Here is a 22,754-nt window from a genome sequence, read left to right on the forward strand (position 1 = left end):
CAATAACTTGCATAGAAGAGAAGCTTTACAAAGAGATAATAATTAATAAAATTGGTATTGTTTGCTTCATCTGTTTTTAAAATCACTTCATATAAAATTACTGTTTTATACAAAAAGCCCTATTCACAACGTTATTTTTGACTATTTTTGTAAAAATAAAGGAGGAATTAATATTAAAAAACAACAACTGCTGTAAATTTGGCATGCAAATAAAAATATGAACCAACAAAGAGAAGACCTGTGCAACCATTATATACACTTTTTTCCATTTATACCAAAATATATCGTTAAAAAATAATTTTTCAATCAAAATAAATAAATCAACATGCCACATTTTACTTTCATGTAGTGTTTTTAAATAATCATTATTATAATTATTTTGTAATGACATGCAGGCCCTTTCAGCGCAGTCTGATGCATGGAAAGAATAATCGGTACAGCAAAGAAGCAGCACCGATTTTCTAATATATATGCATCAGAAAAACACATAAATTATTTTATTACTCGTTTTGTGTGTGTGTGTGTGGGTGTGTGTGCGCGTGTGTGTGTGTGTGTTTAGACCTACACTGCGAGCACCGATGATCCGGCCAGTCCGACTCGATCAGCTCCGGGAAGAAAGCTGCCAGATCCCGGTCTTGGTCCCGATCCGGGTCCAGGTCCAGATCCAGGTCCTGCAGCGCGCAGCCGGGGCTGGAAGTCGAGTAGAAGTCCATGATTTCTCCCGGACCGAAAATCTGGAATTCCATGAAGTCAAACATGACCTTAGCGGAGTCCTGCTGGAGAAGATGCTCTCCTCATGAAGAAGAGGAGGAGGAAGAAGAAGAAAACAGAGTCCTTCCTGTTAGTAACGACTTTCAGTTGCTTTCCGCAGGTTTATGGTTTACAGCCGGTTGTTGAGGCGCAGACCATGCAGCAGGAGCATCGCACTATGAGGGGCGTGTGCGCCGGAACAGACCTTTAATTTCCTCATAAACTGTGCGTATTGGCGCGCAGCGTGAGCACTGGAGTCCAGGCGCTTCCGCGCATCCAGGTCTACTGGTTGTTTTGCATAACAAAGTTTGCCGAACGACTTTTTAATCTTATCTCCGCTTTTTTTTATTGATAAATGTCTCAACTCAACCTGCTTCGCACTAGTTATGTCACGGCGTGCGATGCTATTACCTAATGTATGCAGCTGAACTCTCCGTGAACCTCCTCCGCTGCTGCCCTTCACATGACCCAGCCTCGGTGTGACATCATCACCGGCTCTGGAAACCAGTACCAAACCTCCACAAACCAGTGCAGTGTGGGAAAACATCAAAACCCTCCATTTACGTCGAACATATTTCAAAACATTCGTCTCTGAATTGTTTTACATCGACAACAACAAGATAATCGAGGGGAAACCAGATGCCTACATTACCCATAATGCAGCTGTTTATGTTTGCCATGTTTTAGCTGTAATTAGGAACAGGTGAGTTGGAGTTGACCGCAAAAGCAGGACATTTGAGTTAAAATGAAGTTTATTGAAGCATATTTTTTATTCATTTTGTTAATAAACAAATAAATATAAGTCCTTTAGAGAAAAAATATTTTAAATAATCATAAAATCCATCTGTTGGCTTTGTTTCACATCTTAAACAAAAACAAGGGACAATTAAAACGAGTGTTTTAGGTTATATATCTGCCAGATTAAATGCGGCAAGCTTTATTCAGTTTAAATTTATGTGATTTGATTGTGCAGAGAGTTCTTAAATAAGATGTAATGACTGTGTGTGAAATTAACTTCCAGAAAAACTTAAACTATCAATGTTACAGTGAAGTTTTTAATCAAAGATTGTATCTTTACTTTTCTTGTCAGTAAACACTTTGGAAATTACAAAACAAAAACAAAAAGAGACGTTGGATACATTTTACAATTTTATATTAAAGATATGTTGACAATATGTAAACGTTTTCTGTGTATAATGTCTGATTTAAAAGATACTTTACTTTAAAATCCACTGTTTTATTCCTCTTTGGTTTTCTATTTGAACGTATTTAGCACAAACAGGAAAAGTACACGTTCATAAAATCATAAATTGCTTTAGGATATGCTGCAAACTCTCTTAAAAATGACTACCTCTTGGTGTTATTAACATCCTGCTTGAAATATATGCTTACAATTAGCTTAGCATAAAAACGAATGGAACACTTTACAAAAAACGCTTGATAATTGTGCATTAAATTAGTTATTTAATTGGTGATTTAACCGTTATAAAACGGTTGCTAACCGTTAGCCACCGGTTGGGTTAGCATCAATGCTAAAAATAAACACGGCGTTCTGTTCTTGCTACTTGCTCTCAGTACAAATTCTGGGCAGAACCTTTTAATTATTCTGTGGTTTCCTATAAAAAATGTAAGTAAATGTCAGATTTTACGTAGTTAACTTTAAAATTTCTTTATTGGCAAGATACAAAATAATTACGCAGCTGTTTTAGGGTTGTTTACATTCAATGTTTCTTAAAGGAACGGTCACTGCAAGAAAATAAAGTTACAGAGCTTCTAGATCTAAGATTACCATAATAGTTTGATATTAAATAAAACAGGATACCATAGATTACACTGAAAAAAGAAAACAGATGATTAAACTGTAAAAAAAACTTGTTAATTTGTTACAAGTAATCAAATTAAGTTTATCCATGTGAATACATAAAGTTTATTAAGTTGTTAAACAGATGTAAATAAATTACGTCTGACAAACTTAATTTGATCACATGTAAGAAATTAACATACAATCTAGTGTCCATTCTTATTAAAACATTTCTATGTAGTTTATCACAGTTAATCTGTTTGGTTTTTCTCCACATTTTAAAGGGTAAAACGTATAGAGGGCTTATTTTTGAAATACAAAAGATAAAATTTCTTTTTTTTTTTACAGAATATGAGCTAAATGGACAATTATTTTGATGTAAAAATATTCAACATATTACCTGTGAAGTCTTGTTGTACTGGTGGGTTTTAGAGTTTTACCCTTAAATAAAATAAACTGGGTTTTAAAAAGAAAGTACTAAAGTAAAGCTGGTAACTCTGTTTCCTGTATTGACATTTTGAGATTAGAACCAAGTTGCTGTGGCCTTTTTTTTTTTTTTTTTTTTTACAAAAATCGATGCAGTTCAGGGCCAGTTTTTCTTCATTTCTGTCTGTCTGAATTCTTGATCCTTGACTTTAAGTGAGAAATATTTTCAGTTTGAGAGATCATAATTAAATCTAGCAGAAGACAAAGTAGGTCAGCAGCAAGATGGCTCTGCGGGTGGGGGAGGAAATCTCCTCTGCTTTAAATTAATTTAAGCCTTTTTCTTTCTTAAATAACAGAAAACTACCGAAACAAACAAAAACGCACAAGTGGAATCTGCATATGCATCGTCTGCATCGCCCAGAATGAAAGCTAAAGTTACTTTGTTTGAAATTATACACTTGATCTCCTTCAATGCCACTGCTAACCCCATTGAGGCAGAAAGGCAGCCCAGCTCCAATGTTAAAAGAGGCTAATTACTCCCAGTATCTCCCACACTCCAGGGAGGCGAGGTCATGCAGAGGACAGGCATGTGAAACATTCCTGCAGCCTGCTGCTGCTGATGGACCTCCCTCCCAGCTCGCTGTTTCCCTCCTCTTCTTTCTTTCCTCATCTTCATCCTCCCCCAGCTCCTCTTCAGGTCTTCTGTCCCATTAATCACATTTTTATTACGTCATTCCCCCAAATATTACCGTTTCTTACTGCAATAATTCTGTCTTTTCTGCTGAGTTTGATAAGTGGATCATCTGTGTGTTTTAGATTGAGAGATGATGCAATTTGAAAGTGTCAAACTCGAGGCTCGGGGGCCAAATCTGGCCCGCTGCAGCTTTTTATGTGGCCCTCTAGACTCTAAAGGGACAAATAAATAGAACCATTAAGGTAACAGTGTCGTTATATTTGATTATTTCATCAATCAAATCAATTATTTTTTTGTTTCCTGCCAAATTAAATTACTGTGGAAATTCATGCAAAATCAACAAATCCCTGCACTTTCTCTCACTAATGCATAGGGTGTATGTTTGTATAACACATGTCAGCAACAAGGCCTAAGGTTAGAAAGGTTGTATGATTGTTATTTTAGATAATAAATATTAAAAGCCTGATTATTTAATAGTTTTTTGGTTTTGGCAATAACCATTTTCAGTCCATGTGTGCTTATGTCATTTTACCTTTACGTTTGAAAAAGATGTGCCAAATGAAGCATATTTACAGCTTTTACTGGACACAGTTTTACATTTTTGATCTCTGACTAAACTTTATGCAATCAAACTGAAAATGAAATGGCTAAAAATCCAACTTCTGCAAACATGACTCCAGAAAGCTTTCATTTGTTTATTCACATAATGACTCCTATCCTTTGGTTTTTATTTTTGCATGAACAGCATGACTAGCAGAGGTTTTGAACTCAGTCCGTTTAACTTTGAACTCTTTCCAACCTTCTAAATAAAACTCATTATGTCCATTTCTGTGTTCCCAGCATTTTGTCCAAACTCATCAACGTACCAAATGGCACCTTGTTGGTCATTTATACCCCACTTAACAGATTCCTAACCTTCCTTTTGCTTCGTTTTTCTTTTTACTACTTGTTGTAAACCTTAACTTGGGGCTTGGCACCATGGTGGAGTTATTTATTAGTGCTATATATCTCCTTATTTTTACTGTCTCACTGCATGACGGGGATGTAACTGGTTTAAAAGAGGCTCTTTGGGAGTTGAACTCCTCTTTGAAGTTGGGTTTTATTTCTTAAAGGATTTATCGGACCGTTAAATGGTTGTTAACCAAACCTGATCTCACTGGTTCATTGCTCTACATTAAAAAAGGAATAACATCAATAACAATGCAGTACCTCCAACCAGAGTTGGGTAGAAAGTACATTTACTATTTACATTTACAGTATTTTTACTACTCTGCACTTTTTACTTTTACTTGAGTAATTTTATTTTTGAGTAAAATTTCTGGATTTTCCACCCATTGAATGAAAAACAAACAAGTTTTAACCAAAAATTCACCACACTCAGACACACACCTGCAGTTTTTTGTTAAAGTTTCATAAACTTTCTATTGAAAGAAACTGATTTGGAAACATTTTCTTTGTACAAATGTAGAATTTTGTAGAAAAAATAAAGAAATTCTTGAGCTTGAAAAGTTGATAGAAAAAAAACTCAAATTTGAAATTAATTTCTGACTTTTTTGAGGAAAAAAAAGAGGAAATCTCAGTTTCAAAAGCTGAAAATTTACAACTTACTGAAATTTTCTGAGTTTTTCTCTAGATTATTTCCTGAGATCAAACAAAAATGTTAAAATTTCCTATTTTTTTCTAGAATATTCTAGTCTTTTTTTTTTTTTACCAGAAATTTACTCCTCCTTTTTTTCTAAGGCCTAAATATGCCGGTGTATGAAATTAAAACATTCAGTATTAAACTTGTGATTTACACTCAGATTTTGCACATTTCTCTTTGTGGGTTTTGCTTGGCAGATTCTTCCATCGCACTCTGAAGTCGGTCCATCCCCGATGGGTTAGCAAGGCACCAAGCTGAATAATAAATAATAAAATATTTCCAATTTAATAAATTTTCAATATTTATATGTACTACGGAGTCAGGAAAGTATTTTTACCTGCTGCAAGATCTGGGAGTTGACAGCTGGATCAGACCAGTCAATGTCAGTCACAAACTTTATCCTCACAGTCGTCAACTTCTTCAAAACTGAACAGAACATCAGAATAACAAACTGATTACCGTAGATGTTCAACATACTCTGGACAAAATGGCTGAAAAATATATCACGATATAAGCGTTTAAAATCAGTTGAGAATGATCATTATTGACCAGGTTTTTGTTTTAAATATCTTAAATACTTCTAAACTGGTAGCATGGCTTCCTGTTTGATTCAGTTTTCACTCCATGTCGTTGTTTTTTAAAATTATTTTTAAGCAGATATCAGACACAGTGGCGAAACACTAAACTACTACTGCGTCAGTCACTCAGCAGGCTGTTGCTAGGTAACCCCAGTTGGGAGGGAATTTGAAACTTCTTCTTATCCAGCAGGTTGTTGCTAGGTAACCAAAGAGCGAGCGAGTCGGTTGACCCCACCAACATTTATAGGTTTGTTGTGAGAGGTTCTGTATGTTACAAATTAAATATAATATCAGATGTATCATCTGTTGATTCTGATCACGTGTCTGTAGCGATCTATATTGTTATTGATTTATTTTTCCTTTTGGAATTAATGTGGTTACATACAAGATCAGTTACTGCAGCTGATCCATAGCTCAGGAATTGTGCTGTGCCTTTAAGAGGAGCCGTTTCTTTCTTCTTCGTTGGTTATTTTTAGGTGTGATCGAGATGGGTTCTGTTCTGTTCAAATGGAGGTTTAATGAAAGTCTGGACAGCTACGCTATTCCCTCTCAGTGTTCTGCTTTTTCTCCACCCACGACCTCTTATGCGATGGTAACACCGATTTAATTGACATCGTAGTGTTACAATATTGTTATTGATTTATTGTCGATACAATCAGTTCCTACTGATCAGTCACCTCGATGGCAGATGAAGGGTCTCCTGACACTGCAGTCTTCGTCAGCCCACTGGTGGACGTTGTTTTCAGTTCCACAGTGCTGTTTACCGGCATCATTATTCAGGGAGAAGTGCCACGGTCGGAAGAGAGTTTGGCTCCCGTCGGCCCAAATCCAGGGCACTCGGTACAGACCGATCCAAACCTCGCTGGTTGTTGGGTTTGCATTTCGGGCTTCGGTGTTTTCGGCCTCGTTCTCGATCATCGCCAGGTCGGTGTGGTGCGTTCTGCAGTACGTCAGAGCAGAGCTCCACGTTTCCTGGGCTGTAATGTAAACGTATTCCTTCCTGCTTCTCTCTGTGACCACAAAAGTAAATTAAAGTTAACAGATTAAGAGCAAAATTGTATTCAGCATTTTACAATTTAGAATAGAACAGAACATAATAAACTTTATTGATGCCAAGGGGAAAATGCTCATTTGTTGAAAGCTATTCCATCCTAGGTAATAAATACAAAGTTTGTAAAATATATTTATACCTAAGAGAAATTATATTTCAAAATGACTGTATTATTAACCGTATTTGCTTTGATTACGCATAAATTCTCAGATCACATTATTTATTTATGGTCGCATGCTGTGTTTCAACTATCCAGGAATAAATCAGCATTTTGTTTTAGAAATCCACTTCTGATCTCATATGAACCAAACGCAAATTTATTTAGGTTCTGTCGCCTAATATCACATTTACATAGTTAAAGAATTGTTGCTATGTGACTTTTATTTTAAAGTCACATAGCAACACACGTCTGTGACAGACTGGCGATCTGTCCAGGGTGAACCCCGCCTCTCGCCCAGGACGCAGCTGGAGATGGGCACCAGCAACCCTCCCGACCTCATTAGGGACGAAGGGTGTTCAGAAAATGGATGGATGGATGGATGGATAGCTACACACGTTTTGTGACTTTTATTTTTTAAAAATTGTTTTTTTGTTTTGTTAATATTTATTAAACTGTCACCATGTTGTGACTCTGATATGAGACAGATAATCTGTGAAAAGATCAATCTCCTTCATAACCTTCCTGAGCTTCTATTGTCGTCTGAAGAAATGAATCGCTCCCAACCAAAAACAAGCAATCAGAGACAGGAGGAGGGTCTTAGTGCTGTTAATCATCCTTGTGAACCCGCTGCTAAATGTGCTTATGGAGGAGAAGCAACTTACTGTTGCTGGAAAACCATTTGTCTGCTGCCATCGGTGACCATGCTAACTAGCCTTAGCATACACAGCACATACTGCTAGGGAGAGGGACGTAGGGATGGGCAGCGCCACATAGAGGCTGATTGACACCACTTTCACCCGCCTTCTGATTAGCACAGTGAGGACTGGAAAGAGGCAGAGAAGCTAAATATTTTTTACATATGCTTTGCATACCATACTGTCACATCGTGAGAGTTTCAACTAAAATATATATATTTTTAATAAAAGTTACATTTTTAAAGGATTAAACCGTTTACTGACTGGTGAAGCAGATGAAGCTTTTCTGCAGGCTGCATGTCCGGTCAGCCCACTGTCCTGTACTGGTCATCACTACACACGTTTCGTTTGCGCCTCCGTAGTTTGGTTCACCCAAACTCCACGTGTGGTAAGTTGTCTGTCCGGTTTCTCCAGTTGTTGACCATCTCCAGGAGTTTGCGTCAGAACCCATTGTGTCTTTCCATGATTTTGGGTCGTCCCTGAGTCCAAACCACACCCAGCTGTAGGAAAAAGGAGCGCTCAGTCTGCTGATGTCCTCGTTGCTTTCAATCTTGGCGAGGTCGGTGTATTTCTCTCGGCAGTATTGTCGTGCTTCATCCCAGGTCTTACTCATGTTGATGTAGTGAAACTCCCGTACGTGTGAGAAGGTACTGAGCATAAACCCTAGATGTTGACGGAGACGATAGTTCATTGAATTACGTCAGCATATTTGAAAAAAGGGGTTAGTTTATTTGAAAGCCAGTAGGGCTGGGCAACAAATCAATGACAATATATATTATGATAGAATTGATATCAATTGATAATATGTCTGATAGAATATTAAATATTCAATATATAAAATATTCACTGAATGCCGGCCCAGAACCGCACAGAATTCTGGGAGATGAAGGCAGAGGAAAGAGTTTAGCCACTAAAACTCTCAAGCAAGGTTGGTGGAATCAACTGACTGCTCTTTGGTTACCTAGCAACTCAGCTATTCTTTGGTTACCTAGCAACAACCTGTTAAGTAACTGGAGCAGCAGCAGTTTAATGTTTCTTCACTGTGCCTCAGAAGTGCTTAAAAATAAAAATGGTGTGGAATTAAAACTGGATAAAACACAAAATGTCACGCCACCAGTTTGGCAGTACTTCACGTTTAAAACTAATAACTAATCAATCATTAAATCGACTGATGTGAAAGCCTTAAATTCCAGCCCTAAATGTTAATATAACAGTTACAAACGGTCTTTTTGAAATTAGTCTTTTTTGGTCTTTTTTCTCACACATTCTCTACTTTTGGAGCTCAGAAATTTCCTTGATTTTTTTTAAATGTCAGAGATTAATCTCAATATTTCTGAGTTTTGGTGGAAATGTACTTCTTTTTATATCTACAATGGCCCTGGTACACAGACATATATTTCATGGTTTCATGTAAAAAATAAAATAATTTTACACATTAATATATTTTACACCTAAGTTATTGCCTAACATACATATCCTGAAAAATTAATCAATCAGATTTTATTTAAAGAACAAGTAGATTTAAAGAACGATGAGGGAAAAAAATGTAAATAAAAGTTATAAAATGCAGGATTTAGATACCAGATTCAAAAAGATACAACAGTGACTGAAAAACAAAAACAATCTAAAAAAAAACTTCTAAAAGCACTTCAGAAGTTTAGCCATAAAAGAAATAAGTAAAATTAATTAAAATAAAACAACTACTAAAACAAAAAAGCTTTTAATTTGACCTCACTGGGATTTAACTTAAAATTCACGTTGAGTTTAAGTTCTTACCGAAGAGCAGAAGAGTCCTCAGAGTGAAACCGTGATCCATTGTTGAATTTTCTTCAAACAAGAATTACGATGTCATTTTACATCCTCTGTGGAAATGAATTTCTTTAAGTTTATTCTACCTTCACTGGAAGAAGCTAAAAATGATCAAATTTCTAGCTGTAATGTCCTGATCTAATCAGCCTATTAAATAAAATAAAAACAATTAATCAGATCAAAACAACCAGAGAAAGGTTGTTTCCTTGAGAAGGAGTGTGAAAGCTTCTATTCATCTATTTCTATTATGGTTTTTCCATATAATTCAGATTGAAATTGCATAATAAAATAAAATTTTTCTTCTTCATCTTTTCTTTTTTGTTGCAGTCAAATTGTAGTTGAATGAGAAAAGAGTTAGAATATTTACTCTAATCTTTGAAATGTATATAAAATAAGACATCAGATACTCACCATGCAGCTTCTGGATGTCAAAACGACGTTTATATCTGAATTCACAGGGCTGACTGTGACCTTCATTCTCTGACTGACACAATTTTCATATGCAAAGTTTTAAACATTTGCAGGACTTGTAGATTATTACAGAAAGTTAATAACTAACCAAAAGGGATGAAGAAACATTTTCTTCATAAGCAAAACGCTAAACTAAACTTCAGATTTGTTTATAATTTCTATGTTGGAAGTTTAAATTGATGTTGTTTTTGTAATTTAAATTAGTTAGAATGAATTGCAGTTGAAAAACAAACATAAATACCAGAACTACAAATGGAAACTCTCTGAATGAACTGATGCTGCTGCATTATTACCTTATATTTACTTTATGCTAATAAAGAGAAACAAATGCAAACTGCAAACTCTGGAAAGTCAGTTTCATATGCAAACTGCTGAACTTAATGTAAATTTGTTCATAAAGTAATATTTACTTTCCACATGTATTACTGACAGCTATTTGAAATGTATAGTAAATAAAAGCAATAAAAATGACAAACTTCATTGTGAAGAAGAAATTAAAAATATGTATTTTTAAATGTACATGTTGTTAAAAGTATTTAGTCTGAAATTTTTACTGCAGTGTCTGGGGTCTTTTATTCGATTCAATCCAACTGTGAATGTTATTTGTCTTGTCAGAATAAAATGCATTTGTGTCTTAATCACTGATTAATACTGAAATAAAAGATGGAGGAAAACGTTCGGTCCTACGATCAAACTCTACCTCTGAGTTCTCAGACAAAATGTTGTTGTTAATTAGGATAGGTTCTCAGGTATTTGTAGCCAACAGGATGGTGTATCGGTCAGGATACAGGAAAGAGGACACGAGATCAAACTTCACTTTGGATGTGAGCTGGTTTATTTGTCGTGATGCTCAGTGTTGCCAGCAGTCTGTAATAACAAATAAATTGCCATTAGGCTAGCATATTACAGGACCAGGGGTTCAACTAATACAGACTCAAATAAATATCCAATAAGGAATAAACTTAACTTTCCACTTTGCATGTAAATCCACGACATATAAGTAACTCAATTCACATAAAGGTTACATTATTAGGCGCAGCCTCTATGATAAAACACGAACACAGACAGCCCTTCGGCTCAGTTGAACATAAAATGTACTTTGGCGCCATCTTGTGGCTGGATAAAATCCCTGCACAATGGCGGCAGCTGGCAGCGCATGCCTTTAATAATGCCACAATAACTCAACGGAAAACAACAACAGATACAACCGAAATGCAGTTAAATGGTATTTAAGGTAGACCTATGAATACTAAGCAGGCTCAACTTAGTTCCCAGCGCTCAGAGCCCCCGCAACATCACATACCCGTCCTCTCGTAGCTTACACATATAACGACTGAATCTAGAGTAAACAAACAGCACGCTAGGTGCGATAACTTACGTTTTGTCATCAACTTAACACTCGGAGCATCACTTATCAGAACTACACCGAGAATGCGGTCTCACATGTCGAGAATGCAGCAAACTGAACCGGAAGTATATAAAACTGCTTTCCTGAGCGGTGGCGCAGCACTAAACTGAGGCTTACGTCACTTCCTAGAGTAAACTAAACCAATATTACAAAATAAAATACAGAAATGTCAGAGCCTTTTATACAGCCGCCCCCAAATGTGGTTACACATTTGCTAAACATAAAAGGCTTTACTAAGTTTTGGGGGGTGACTGGCTGATCTTCTCAGTGTCCTTTTCTTCAGCTGGCACAGCTGGTAAAACAACCAACCGAGCAACTGGCCTAGTGTAGACATGTTCATTAACTTTCACGTCCGCTGATCTGATGAGTCCATCATCGCTACGATGAATCTTGACCACATGACCTATCGGCCATGAGGCGCGAGGCAGCTGGGGATCCACAATCATAACGATTGCATTCTGCAGAAGTCCAGGAGGGTTTGATTGCCATTTGTGTCTTGTCTGTAATCCAGGAAGGTATTCTCTGATGAACCTTGCCCAGAAGTGATCAGCAAGAATCTGTGAGTGCCGCCAACGTCTTCGACTGAGGTTTTCTATCTCTGGGTAGACCACCTGGGGTAGGGATCCATCAGGCCGCCCCATGAGGAGACTATTTGGGGTCACAGGGTCAACGTCAGCCACGTCAGTTGATACATAGCCCAAAGGCTTTGAGTTCAGTATGGATTCCACCTCCAGAAGAACTGTGAGAAGTACTTCCTCCTGAAGAGGTTGGGAACCCACACAGCTTCGGAGAGCTGCCTTCACTGAACGAACCTCTCGTTCCCACACTCCACCAAAATGTGGGGCTGCTGGGGGGTTGAACTGAAACTTAATCTTCTGGGAGGCTAGCTGCTCCTGTAGCGTTTCTGACATATTGGCAAAGGCTTCTCTGAGTTCTCGGTCTCCTCCCTTAAAATTGGTCCCACAGTCAGACCATAGCTCTGCAGGCTTTCCTCTTCTGGCAATAAATCGTCTCAGGGCCATAAGGAAAGCATCTGCATCCAGGCTGCTTAGGAGATCCAAGTGTACTGCCCTTGTTGTCAGACACTTGAAAATGACACCCCAGCGCTTCTCCTGCCGTCTTCCTATTTTAACAATCATGGGCCCAAAACAGTCCACACCAGTGGAGTAGAAGGCTGGCTTGTATAACCTAAGCCGAGCAGCAGGCAGATCAGCCATCCTCGGAATAGAGGGTTGAGCCCTCCAACGCTGGCACTCAGGACAGGTGCGCTGATATTTGCGTATCGCTTCTCTTCCACGCAGTATCCAGTAAGATCTCCGCAGCTCTGCGAAGACCCGTTCAGGGCCTGGATGATGGAGATCAGTGTCATATTTCTGGATAAGACGTGTGAAGGGGTGAGTAGGATCCAGGACAATAGGATGCAGTGTCGATTCATCAAGACTTCCTAGACGTCGTAATCGACCTCCTACTCTGATAAGGCCTACTGAGGTATCCAGTTCAGGTGCCAAGGTGAGTAAGCGACTTCTGGATGAAACAGATTTTGCTTCAGCAAGTAAACGACATTCTTCTGGAAATGACTCCTGTTGAGCTCGCCTAAGAATGGCCTGTTCTGCTGCCTGATATTCCTCTGCACTAGGTGGAGAAGTTGAGAGCGTTTGCCCTGGAAGTTCCTTAACAGAAGCATCCAAGAGCTCCTGCCATGTCTTGTACTCCAATTCACCCTGACAGATAGGTGCGGAGGTGGTCGCTGTTCCACAGAAGACAGCCTTTCGGAGCTCTGATTCTTCATTAAAGGGTTCAGAGTTAGGCTTTTCTGGCCATGTTTCGGGACTGTGGAGCAGAAAGGGGGGTCCATCTGACCACCTGTTTGGCACTTTGAGTTCTGCCAGAGCCTTCCCCCTTGTCAGGTCATCCGCTGGATTGCTTCCGGAGTCTACATAGCGCCAGGTGCAGTTTTCTGTCAACTCCTGTATCTCAGCTATCCTGGCTCCTACGAAGATTTTATAGTGACAGGACTGGGAGCTCAACCAGTTGAGGACAGTTGTCGAATCTGACCACAGGATTGTCCTTGTGATAGTTGAGGTGAGTTCTTTCCTCAGGATACTGCTCAACTGTGCTGCCACCAAAGCGCCGCAGAGCTCTAGGCGAGGGATAGAGAGGGTGCGTTTTGGAGCAACACTGGAACGAGCTAGGATGAAAGTGAGGTGAACCTGACCGCTGGACTTTTCAGTCCTCATGTAAGCTACGGCACCATAGGCTTTCTCAGATGCATCTGCGAAGATGTGCACTTCACGGATGTCCTCTTCTAAGTTTGTTTGAGTAGGAGCGTAAGCACGTGGGAAGGTAAGCTGAGGTAGAAACTTAAGCTCCTCCTCCCAGTCGTTCCAAGCTTGAAGGAGTGAGGATGGAAGGTTTGAGTCATCCCAACCATGCTTCTTATCCCACAACTGCCTAAGGAGGAGCTTGGCCCGAGTAGTGAAAGGTAGCAAATAGCCTAAAGGGTCATACTGTGATGCCAGAACTCTATAGATATTTCGAAGAGTTGGCATCTCATAGGACACAGGTCTGTGCTTATAGCCCAAGGAGTCTGTATTCCAGTCCCAACTGAGCCCAAGTGTTGTCTCTGTAGAGTTGGATTTGTCTTCTGCCAGCCACAGATCCAGGCTTTGAGACCTCGCTTCAGGAGGCAAATGACTCACAACACTCGGATCATTGCAAGCCCACTGACGTAACTCAAAGCCGGCTGATTTTAGCAGTTCTCTCAGTCGGTCTACCAGGATTTTGGCCTCTTGAGGTGAACCAACACTCTGTAGACAGTTGTCTACATAGAAACACTTCTCAATGGAGAATCTCAGGTGGTCATCAGGCTGAGTATGTTCTGTCACATGACGCTGTAGGGCTTAATGTTGCACAGCAGGGGCTTGAGGTTGTCCCAAAGGGCAGGACCTGCCACTCAAAGGTTTTAGGAGGTTCATCCACCTTCAAATCCCGCCAAAGGAACTTCAACAGGGGGCGATCCTCCGGGAGGAGAAGTACTTGATGGAACATACCCTTGATATCGCCACTCACAGCTATGGGGTATTCACGAAACCTAACTAGGACTCCAAGTAGAGGGGCTCCAAGAGTGGGGCCAGGCAGCAGAAACTGATTCAGGGACTGTCCAAGGTATTTATGAGAGCAGTTGAAAACCAGGCGATTCTTCCCATTATGACTGACGAGATGATGGGGAATGTACCAGCTCTCCTTTGATGAGGTGTTTGGTGTTACTTCTTTTACTACTCCAGAATGAATCAGCTTCTCCATTTCTACCTTGTAGGCATCAGCCCGATGGGGATCCCTTAATAGGCGTCTCTCTGTGCTTCGAAGCATAGCCATGACAGATTCCTTTGGTGCATTCAGTTGTGGCATCTGTGCATGTCGGAGGAGAGGTGTGGCATACCTCAGCACACCATCCACCATTATGCGAACTGTTTTAGCTTCGAGCAGAGCTACAGCCTGAAGGTCCTGCTTTGACCTGGTCACTTCCTTTTCAGATGTGTAAGGCACTGCATCCATCTGCCAGAGTCGCTCTACATGCTTAAAGAGCTCATCTGATTGGGAGGATGTGTATAAACTTAGGTAGGCTGGGCTGGCCGCCCCATCAAAAGACTTGGTCCCTGAAGGGTCCACCCCAACCGAGTATGGACAGCTGCTGGACTGCCAGGTGGGCCAAGCGAACCGGGTTCTATGGGGGTAATCAGGTGTGGCTGGTCTGAACCAATAAGGAGCAATGGTTCGACTCGCTTCAACGCCGGCACTGGGATCCCTTGCAGGTGTTTATACTTCCTCTGCAGCTGATCAACAGGATATGTATGATGGGCTAAGTTGAGGCTGTCAGCTGTAAAGGCTCCCTCAATCTTGTGTTGCAACCCAGGATTGGTCGCTGCAGAGACACTGAAAGTTACATTACGTCCATGTAACATCTGGATGTCGTAACGGACAGTGCGTAATGGAAGATCCTCAGGAATGCCTGTCAGACCAAGGATTTTTGCAGCAGCCGGGAGCAACATGGTTCGCTCCGAACCGTCATCCAGGATTGCAAAGGTATTTAGGGTGTGTTGCCCATGACGTAGAACCACAGGTACAATCTTGAGTAGAACACGATGGCCGACCCCATGTCGATCTAAGTAGAGGGAACCTGACGCTGAATTGGTAAGGCAACTTTCTTCCTTTGCTGAGACGCCCATGTCGTATCTTTCAGTTCTGACATTTACCTCATGAAGAGCCAGCAGGTGTTTTCCCTGGCAAATACTACAGGGTTTCTTCAGTGTGCATTGAGCAGCTAGATGATTTCGGGCACAACGCCAGCATCGTTTGTTGGCTTGAATCCAGCTCTTTATTTCTTCTTTGGAGAGCTTAGACACGCCATCACATTGACTAAAATAATGTTCTGTGCTCTCACAATAGGCACAATAGGCTTTGCTCTTAGTTTTCCCTCTAGCTCGACTCTCCTTTGTTAGCAAAGAAGTCTGTTCTGAGGATCCTTTCACATTATGCAGGACCGTTACAGTCTGTTTGAAGGAGTGGGCATCCGCCTTTCTGCAGGTCTGCTCTCTGTTACCCTTCCCACCAGCTTGGTTATCGAACCCTTGACACCATGACTCTTGGCGAAGCCATTCAGATAAGTCATGGAGGGTGTAGGTGGTGCCAGGCTGTTTGAACTGATGTCGACGAAAATCAGCTCTTTGCTCTGGAGGGAGCTTGCTTATCAGGCGGGCAACGTGAGAGCCGCAATTCAGTTCCACTTCTCCCTCAAGGCCCAGTGTTTGCAACAGACCAACTAGTGACTGCACCTGGAGAGAGAACCTTTGGAAAGCTACTATATCACCTCTCCTTATTTCTGGGCCATCTAGGACACTTGCAATTTTTCTTAAAGCAAGCTGATGAGGTTGTCCAAATTTATCACGGAGGGCAGCCATGGTATCAGTATAAGGCTTTGGTGAATTCAGGTAAGCGTCAGCTATTAGTCGAGCTTCATCAAACTTAAGATGATCCACAAGTATTTGATACTTAAAGAGTTCGGTTGCGTTAGGAGGGAGTAGGTTCTCCAGGGCCATTCGGAGCCTGGCAAACTCAGTAGGATCTGAATGGATGAACTTGGGGATTGTGGGTTTGGGCCCCCTATATACCATCTCAGATGAAAGAGGTGGGGCTGAATCATGCCAGTTCGACATCTCACACGCCGCCCCTGTGACTGAAGTAGGGGGTTTAACCTGAACAGGGTTTGGTTGCAGCAGACCTGCATTTCTTGATGTCCGCTTTGAGGATGGCTCAGGATGTTGTGGAGGAGCGTAGAACTCATTTTCTCTATGCTTCTGAACCTGAGGCATGCATGTCTGCAGAAAGGATTTACGAGGCGAAAATGCTGTATTAGGCGGAGGGTAGTACTGTAATCCATGATCTGAATACTGTTCTTCAACCTTTAGTTTGGAAAATCCTGTAGGCAGCTCCTCTCCAGGTTCAGGCCACGGAGGTGGATCAGGCCACTCCTCCTCATCTTCATCTTTAATCGGTCCTGTGTTAGTGGTGGTAGTGTACACCCTTTCTGAGCTACTCATAGGGAGCTGATACGTGGTATATTTTGAAGCAGTCAGCTGAGCCATGTCATTTCTCAGTGAGTGGGCAGCTTCAATCAGTGCTTTGATGTCACTCCTCGCTTCATTAAGTTCTCTCAGGCCCTCCTGTAGAACTTCCTGTGATTGAAGTAGCTTCTCTCTTTCCACCTGCAAAGCTCTAAATCTTGTGTGAGGGGGTTGGATGGGGAACTCCCGCAGGTTGTAGGGGGAAAGTTCAGGTGTGAGATTCCCATAGTTCCTCCCTTGTTCACTTCTCTCCAGCCGAGGAGAAGTAGGAGGGCAGGTTACATCACTATCACCGTAGAAAGGTGGTGCATTGCTATACTCAGGTTGGTGTTCCACATGTCTTGGGATAGGCGGGGGGATTTCCCAATGTGGCGTTTCCCTAATGGAATGATGTGTGTACTCAACTTCGAAGTCATCAAATCGGCTTGGTCGGCGTGACTGCCGTTTAGGTCTCACATCAGGGAATGTCGCTCTGTCTGGCTCCATCCTGATAGCTTCTATCCGGCTCGAAGGACCAGTGTTAATTAGGATAGGTTCTCAGGTATTTGTAGCCAACAGGATGGTGTATCGGTCAGGATACAGGAAAGAGGACACGAGATCAAACTTCACTTTGGATGTGAGCTGGTTTATTTGTCGTGATGCTCAGTGTTGCCAGCAGTCTGTAATAACAAATAAATTGCCATTAGGCTAACATATTACAGGACCAGAGGTTCAACTAATACACTGAAATAAATATCCAATAAGGAATAAACTTAACTTTCCACTTTGCATGTAAAACCACGACATATAAGTAACTCAATTCACATAAAGGTTACATTATTAGGCGCAGCCTCTATGATAAAACACGAACACAGACAGCCCTTCGGCTCAGCTGAACATAAAATGTACTTTGGCGCCATCATGTGGCTGGATAAAATCCCTGCACAATGGCGGCGGCTGGCAGCGCATGCTCTTAATAATGCCGCAATAACTCAACGGAAAACAACAACAGATACAACCGAAGTGCAGTTAAATGGTATTTAAGGTAGACCTATGAATATTAAGCAGGCTCAACTTAGTTCCCAGCGCTCAGAGCCCCCGCAACATCACATACCCGTCCTCTCGTAGCTTACACATATAATGACTGAATCTAGAGTAAACAAACAGCACGCTAGGTGCGATAACTTACGTTTTGTCATCAACTTAACACTCGGAGCATCACTTATCAGAACTACACCGAGAATGCGGTCTCACATGTCGAGAATGCAGCAAACTGAACCGGAAGTATATAAAACTGCTTTCCTGAGCGGTGGCGCAGCACTAAACTGAGGCTTACGTCACTTCCTAGAGTAAACTAAACCAATATTACAAAATAAAATACAGAAATGTCAGAGCCTTTTATACAGCCGCCCCCAAATGTGGTTACACATTTGCTAAACATAAAAGGCTTTACTAAGTTTTGGGGGTTGACTGGCTGATCTTCTCAGTGTCCCTTTCTTCAGCTGGCACAGCTGGTAAAACAACCAACCGAGCAACTGGCCTAGTGTAGACATGTTCGTTAACTTTCACGTCCGCTGATCTGATGAGTCCATCATCGCTACGATGAATCTTGACCACATGACCTATCGGCCATGAGGCGCGAGGCAGCTGGGGATCCACAATCATAACGATTGCATTCTGCAGAAGTCCAGGAGGGTTTGATTGCCATTTGTGTCTTGTCTGTAATCCAGGAAGGTATTCTCTGATGAACCTTGCCCAGAAGTGATCAGCAAGAATCTGTGAGTGCCGCCAACGTCTTCGACTGAGGTTTTCTATCTCTGGGTAGACCACCTGGGGTAGGGATCCATCAGGCCGCCCCATGAGGAGACTATTTGGGGTCACAGGGTCAACATCAGCCACGTCAGTTGATACATAGCCCAAAGGCTTTGAGTTCAGTATGGATTCCACCTCCAGAAGAACTGTGAGAAGTACTTCCTCCTGAAGAGGTTGGGAACCCACACAGCTTCGGAGAGCTGCCTTCACTGAACGAACCTCTCGTTCCCACACTCCACCAAAATGTGGGGCTGCTGGGGGGTTGAACTGAAACTTAATCTTCTGGGAAGCTAGCTGCTCCTGTAGCGTTTCTGACATATTGGCAAAGGCTTCTCCGAGTTCTCTGTCTCCTCCCTTAAAATTGGTCCCACAGTCAGACCATAGCTCTGCAGGCTTTCCTCTTCTGGCAATAAATCGTCTCAGGGCCATAAGGAAAGCATCTGCATCCAGGCTGCTTAGGAGATCCAAGTGTACTGCCCTTGTTGTCAGACACTTGAAAATGACACCCCAGCGCTTCTCCTGCCGTCTTCCTATTTTAACAATCATGGGCCCAAAACAGTCCACACCAGTGGAGTAGAAGGCTGGCTTGTATAACCTAAGCCGAGCAGCAGGCAGATCAGCCATCCTCGGAATAGAGGGTTGAGCCCTCCAACGCTGGCACTCAGGACAGGTGCGCTGATATTTGCGTATCGCTTCTCTTCCACGCAGTATCCAGTAAGATCTCCGCAGCTCTGCGAAGACCCGTTCAGGGCCTGGATGATGGAGATCAGTGTCATATTTCTGGATAAGACGTGTGAAGGGGTGAGTAGGATCCAGGACAATAGGATGCAGTGTCGATTCATCAAGACTTCCTAGCCGTGAATCGACCTCCTACTCTGATAAGGCCTACTGAGGTATCCAGTTCAGGTGCCAAGGTGAGTAAGCGACTTCTGGATGAAACAGATTTTGCTTCAGCAAGTAAACGACATTCTTCTGGAAATGACTCCTGTTGAGCTCGCCTAAGAATGGCCTGTTCTGCTGCCTGATATTCCTCTGCACTAGGTGGAGAAGTTGAGAGCGTTTGCCCTGGAAGTTCCTTAACAGAAGCATCCAAGAGCTCCTGCCATGTCTTGTACTCCATTTCACCCTGACAGATAGGTGCGGAGGTGGTCGCTGTTCCACAGAAGACAGCCTTTCGGAGCTCTGATTCTTCATTAAAGGGTTCAGAGTTAGGCTTTTCTGGCCATGTGTCGGGACTGTGGAGCAGAAAGGGGGGTCCATCTGACCACCTGTTTGGCACTTTGAGTTCTGCCAGAGCCTTCCCCCTTGTCAGGTCATCCGCTGGATTGCTTCCGGAGTCTACATAGCGCCAGGTGCAGTTTTCTGTCAACTCCTGTATCTCAGCTATCCTGGCTCCTACGAAGATTTTATAGTGACAGGACTGGGAGCTCAACCAGTTGAGGACAGTTGTCGAATCTGACCACAGGATTGTCCTTGTGATAGTTGAGGTGAGTTCTTTCTTCAGGATACTGCTCAACTGTGCTGCCACCAAAGCTCCACAGAGCTCTAGGCGAGGGATAGAGAGGGTGCGTTTGGAGCTACGGGAACGACGAGCTAGGATGAAAGTGAGGTGAACCTGACCGCTAGACTTTTCAGTCCTCATGTAAGCTACGGCACCATAGGCTTTCTCAGATGCATCTGCAAAGATGTGCACTTCACGGATGTCCTCTTCTAAGTTTGTTTGAGTAGGAGCATAAGCACGTGGGAAGGTAAGCTGAGGTAGAAACTTAAGCTCCTCCTCCCAGTCGTTCCAAGCTTGAAGGAGTGAGGATGGAAGGTTTGAGTCATCCCAACCATGCTTCTTATCCCACAACTGCCTAAGGAGGAGCTTGGCCCGAGTAGTGAAAGGTAGCAAATAGCCTAAAGGGTCATACTGTGACGCCAGAACTCTATAGATATTTCGAAGAGTTGGCATCTCATAGGACACAGGTCTGTGCTTATAGCCCAAGGAGTCTGTATTCCAGTCCCAACTGAGCCCAAGTGTTGTCTCTGAAGAGTTGGATTTGTCTTCTGCCAGCCACAGATCCAGGCTTTGAGACCTCGCTTCAGGAGGCAAATGACTCACAACACTTGGATCATTGCAAGCCCACTGACGTAACTCAAAGCCGGCTGATTTTAGCAGTTCTCTTAGTCGGTCTACCAGGATTTTGGCCTCTTGAGGTGAACCAACACTCTGTAGACAGTTGTCTACATAGAAACACTTCTCAATGGAGAATCTCAGGTGGTCATCAGGCTGAGTATGTTCTGTCACATGACGCTGTAGGGCGAATGTTGCACAGCAGGGGCTTGAGGTTGTCCCAAAGGGCAGGACCTGCCACTCAAAGGTTTTAGGAGGTTCATCCACCTTCAAATCCCGCCAAAGGAACTTCAACAGGGGGCGATCCTCCGGGAGGAGAAGTACTTGATGGAACATACCCTTGATATCGCCACTCACAGCTATGGGGTATTCACGAAACCTAACTAGGACTCCAAGTAGAGGGGCTCCAAGAGTGGGGCCAGGCAGCAGAAACTGATTCAGGGACTGTCCAAGGTATTTATGAGAGCAGTTGAAAACCAGGCGATTCTTCCCATTATGACTGACGAGATGATGGGGAATGTACCAGCTCTCCTTTGATGAGGTGTTTGGTGTTACTTCTTTTACTACTCCAGAATGAATCAACTTCTCCATTTCTACCTTGTAGGCATCAGCCCGATGGGGATCCCTTAATAGGCGTCTCTCTGTGCTTCGAAGCATAGCCATGACAGATTCCTTTGGTGCATTCAGTTGTGGCATCTGTGCATGTCGGAGGAGAGGTGTGGCATACCTCAGCACACCATCCACCATTATGCGAACTGTTTTAGCTTTGAGCAGAGCTACAGCTTGAAGATCCTGCTTTGACCTGGTCACTTCCTTTTCAGATGTGTAAGGCACTGCATCCATCTGCCAGAGTCGCTCTACATGCTTAAAGAGCTCATCTGATTGGGAGGATGTGTATAAACTTAGGGTAGGCTGGGCTGGCCGCCCCATCAAAAGACTTGGTCCCTGAAGGGTCCACCCCAACCGAGTATGGACAGCTGCTGGACTGCCAGGTGGGCCAAGCCGAACCGGTTCTATGGGGGTAATCAGGTGTGGCTGGTCTGAACCAATAAGGAGCAATGGTTCGACTCGCTTCAACGCCGGCACTGGGATCCCTTGCAGGTGTTTATACTTCCTCTGCAGCTGATCAACAGGATATGTATGATGGGCTAAGTTGAGGCTGTCAGCTGTAAAGGCTCCCTCAATCTTGTGTTGCAACCCAGGATTGGTCGCTGCAGAGACACTGAAAGTTACATTACGTCCATGTAACATCTGGATGTCGTAACGGACAGTGCGTAATGGAAGATCCTCAGGAATGCCTGTCAGACCAAGGATTTTTGCAGCAGCCGGGAGCAACATGGTTCGCTCCGAACCGTCATCCAGGATTGCAAAGGTATTTAGGGTGTGTTGCCCATGACGTAGAACCACAGGTACAATCTTGAGTAGAACACGATGGCCGACCCCATGTCGATCTAAGTAGAGGGAACCTGACGCTGAATTGGTAAGGCAACTTTCTTCCTTTGCTGAGACGCCCATGTCGTATCTTTCAGTTCTGACATTTACCTCATGAAGAGCCAGCAGGTGTTTTCCCTGGCAAATACTACAGGGTTTCTTCAGTGTGCATTGAGCAGCTAGATGATTTCGGGCACAACGCCAGCATCGTTTGTTGGCTTGAATCCAGCTCTTTATTTCTTCTTTGGAGAGCTTAGCCACGCCATCACATTGACTAAAATAATGTTCTGTGCTCTCACAATAGGCACAA

The 22,754-nt window shown here is 42.4% G+C and overlaps 3 protein-coding genes across 5 annotated transcripts in view; all 3 read right to left on the reverse strand.

The window, feature by feature from the left end:
• The window catches only part of LOC122831267 (retinoic acid receptor beta-like), a 28,531-nt gene extending 25,456 nt beyond the window's left edge, over positions 1–3,075 (reverse strand). Inside the window, exons 1-2 of one of the 3 annotated variants that reach the window (XM_044117342.1) lie at positions 2,952–3,075; positions 566–790 (exon numbers count right to left, since the gene is read on the reverse strand). In XM_044117342.1, the coding sequence (XP_043973277.1) occupies positions 566–758 (193 nt within the window). In that variant the 5' untranslated portion in view covers positions 759–790; positions 2,952–3,075. Of the gene's footprint in view, positions 1–565; positions 1,843–2,951 lie in introns of those variants that run through there. The other 2 variants (XM_044117343.1, XM_044117341.1) reach the window with 2 other exon arrangements.
• A 2,322-nt stretch (positions 3,076–5,397) lies between these two features.
• LOC122831268 (putative C-type lectin domain family 20 member A) lies at positions 5,398–11,540 on the reverse strand. The gene is made up of 8 exons (XM_044117344.1): positions 11,456–11,540; positions 10,778–10,944; positions 10,018–10,090; positions 9,574–9,624; positions 8,062–8,460; positions 6,569–6,901; positions 5,651–5,739; positions 5,398–5,567 (listed from the first exon to the last, which is right to left on the reverse strand). The coding sequence occupies exons 4-8, from the start codon at positions 9,611–9,613 to the stop codon at positions 5,451–5,453; spliced, it is 978 nt and encodes a 325-aa protein (XP_043973279.1). The 5' UTR covers positions 9,614–9,624; positions 10,018–10,090; positions 10,778–10,944; positions 11,456–11,540; the 3' UTR covers positions 5,398–5,450.
• A 2,807-nt stretch (positions 11,541–14,347) lies between these two features.
• Positions 14,348–18,967, reverse strand: LOC122831129. Its single transcript, XM_044117080.1, has 3 exons — positions 18,275–18,967; positions 15,204–17,765; positions 14,348–15,141 (listed from the first exon to the last, which is right to left on the reverse strand). The coding sequence occupies exons 2-3, from the start codon at positions 17,590–17,592 to the stop codon at positions 14,348–14,350; spliced, it is 3,183 nt and encodes a 1,060-aa protein (XP_043973015.1). The 5' UTR covers positions 17,593–17,765; positions 18,275–18,967.
• Positions 18,968–22,754: the final 3,787 nt, after the last annotated feature.

Source organism: Gambusia affinis, linkage group LG05, assembly GCF_019740435.1.
Source record: "Gambusia affinis linkage group LG05, SWU_Gaff_1.0, whole genome shotgun sequence".
Lineage (NCBI taxonomy): Eukaryota > Metazoa > Chordata > Actinopteri > Cyprinodontiformes > Poeciliidae > Gambusia > Gambusia affinis.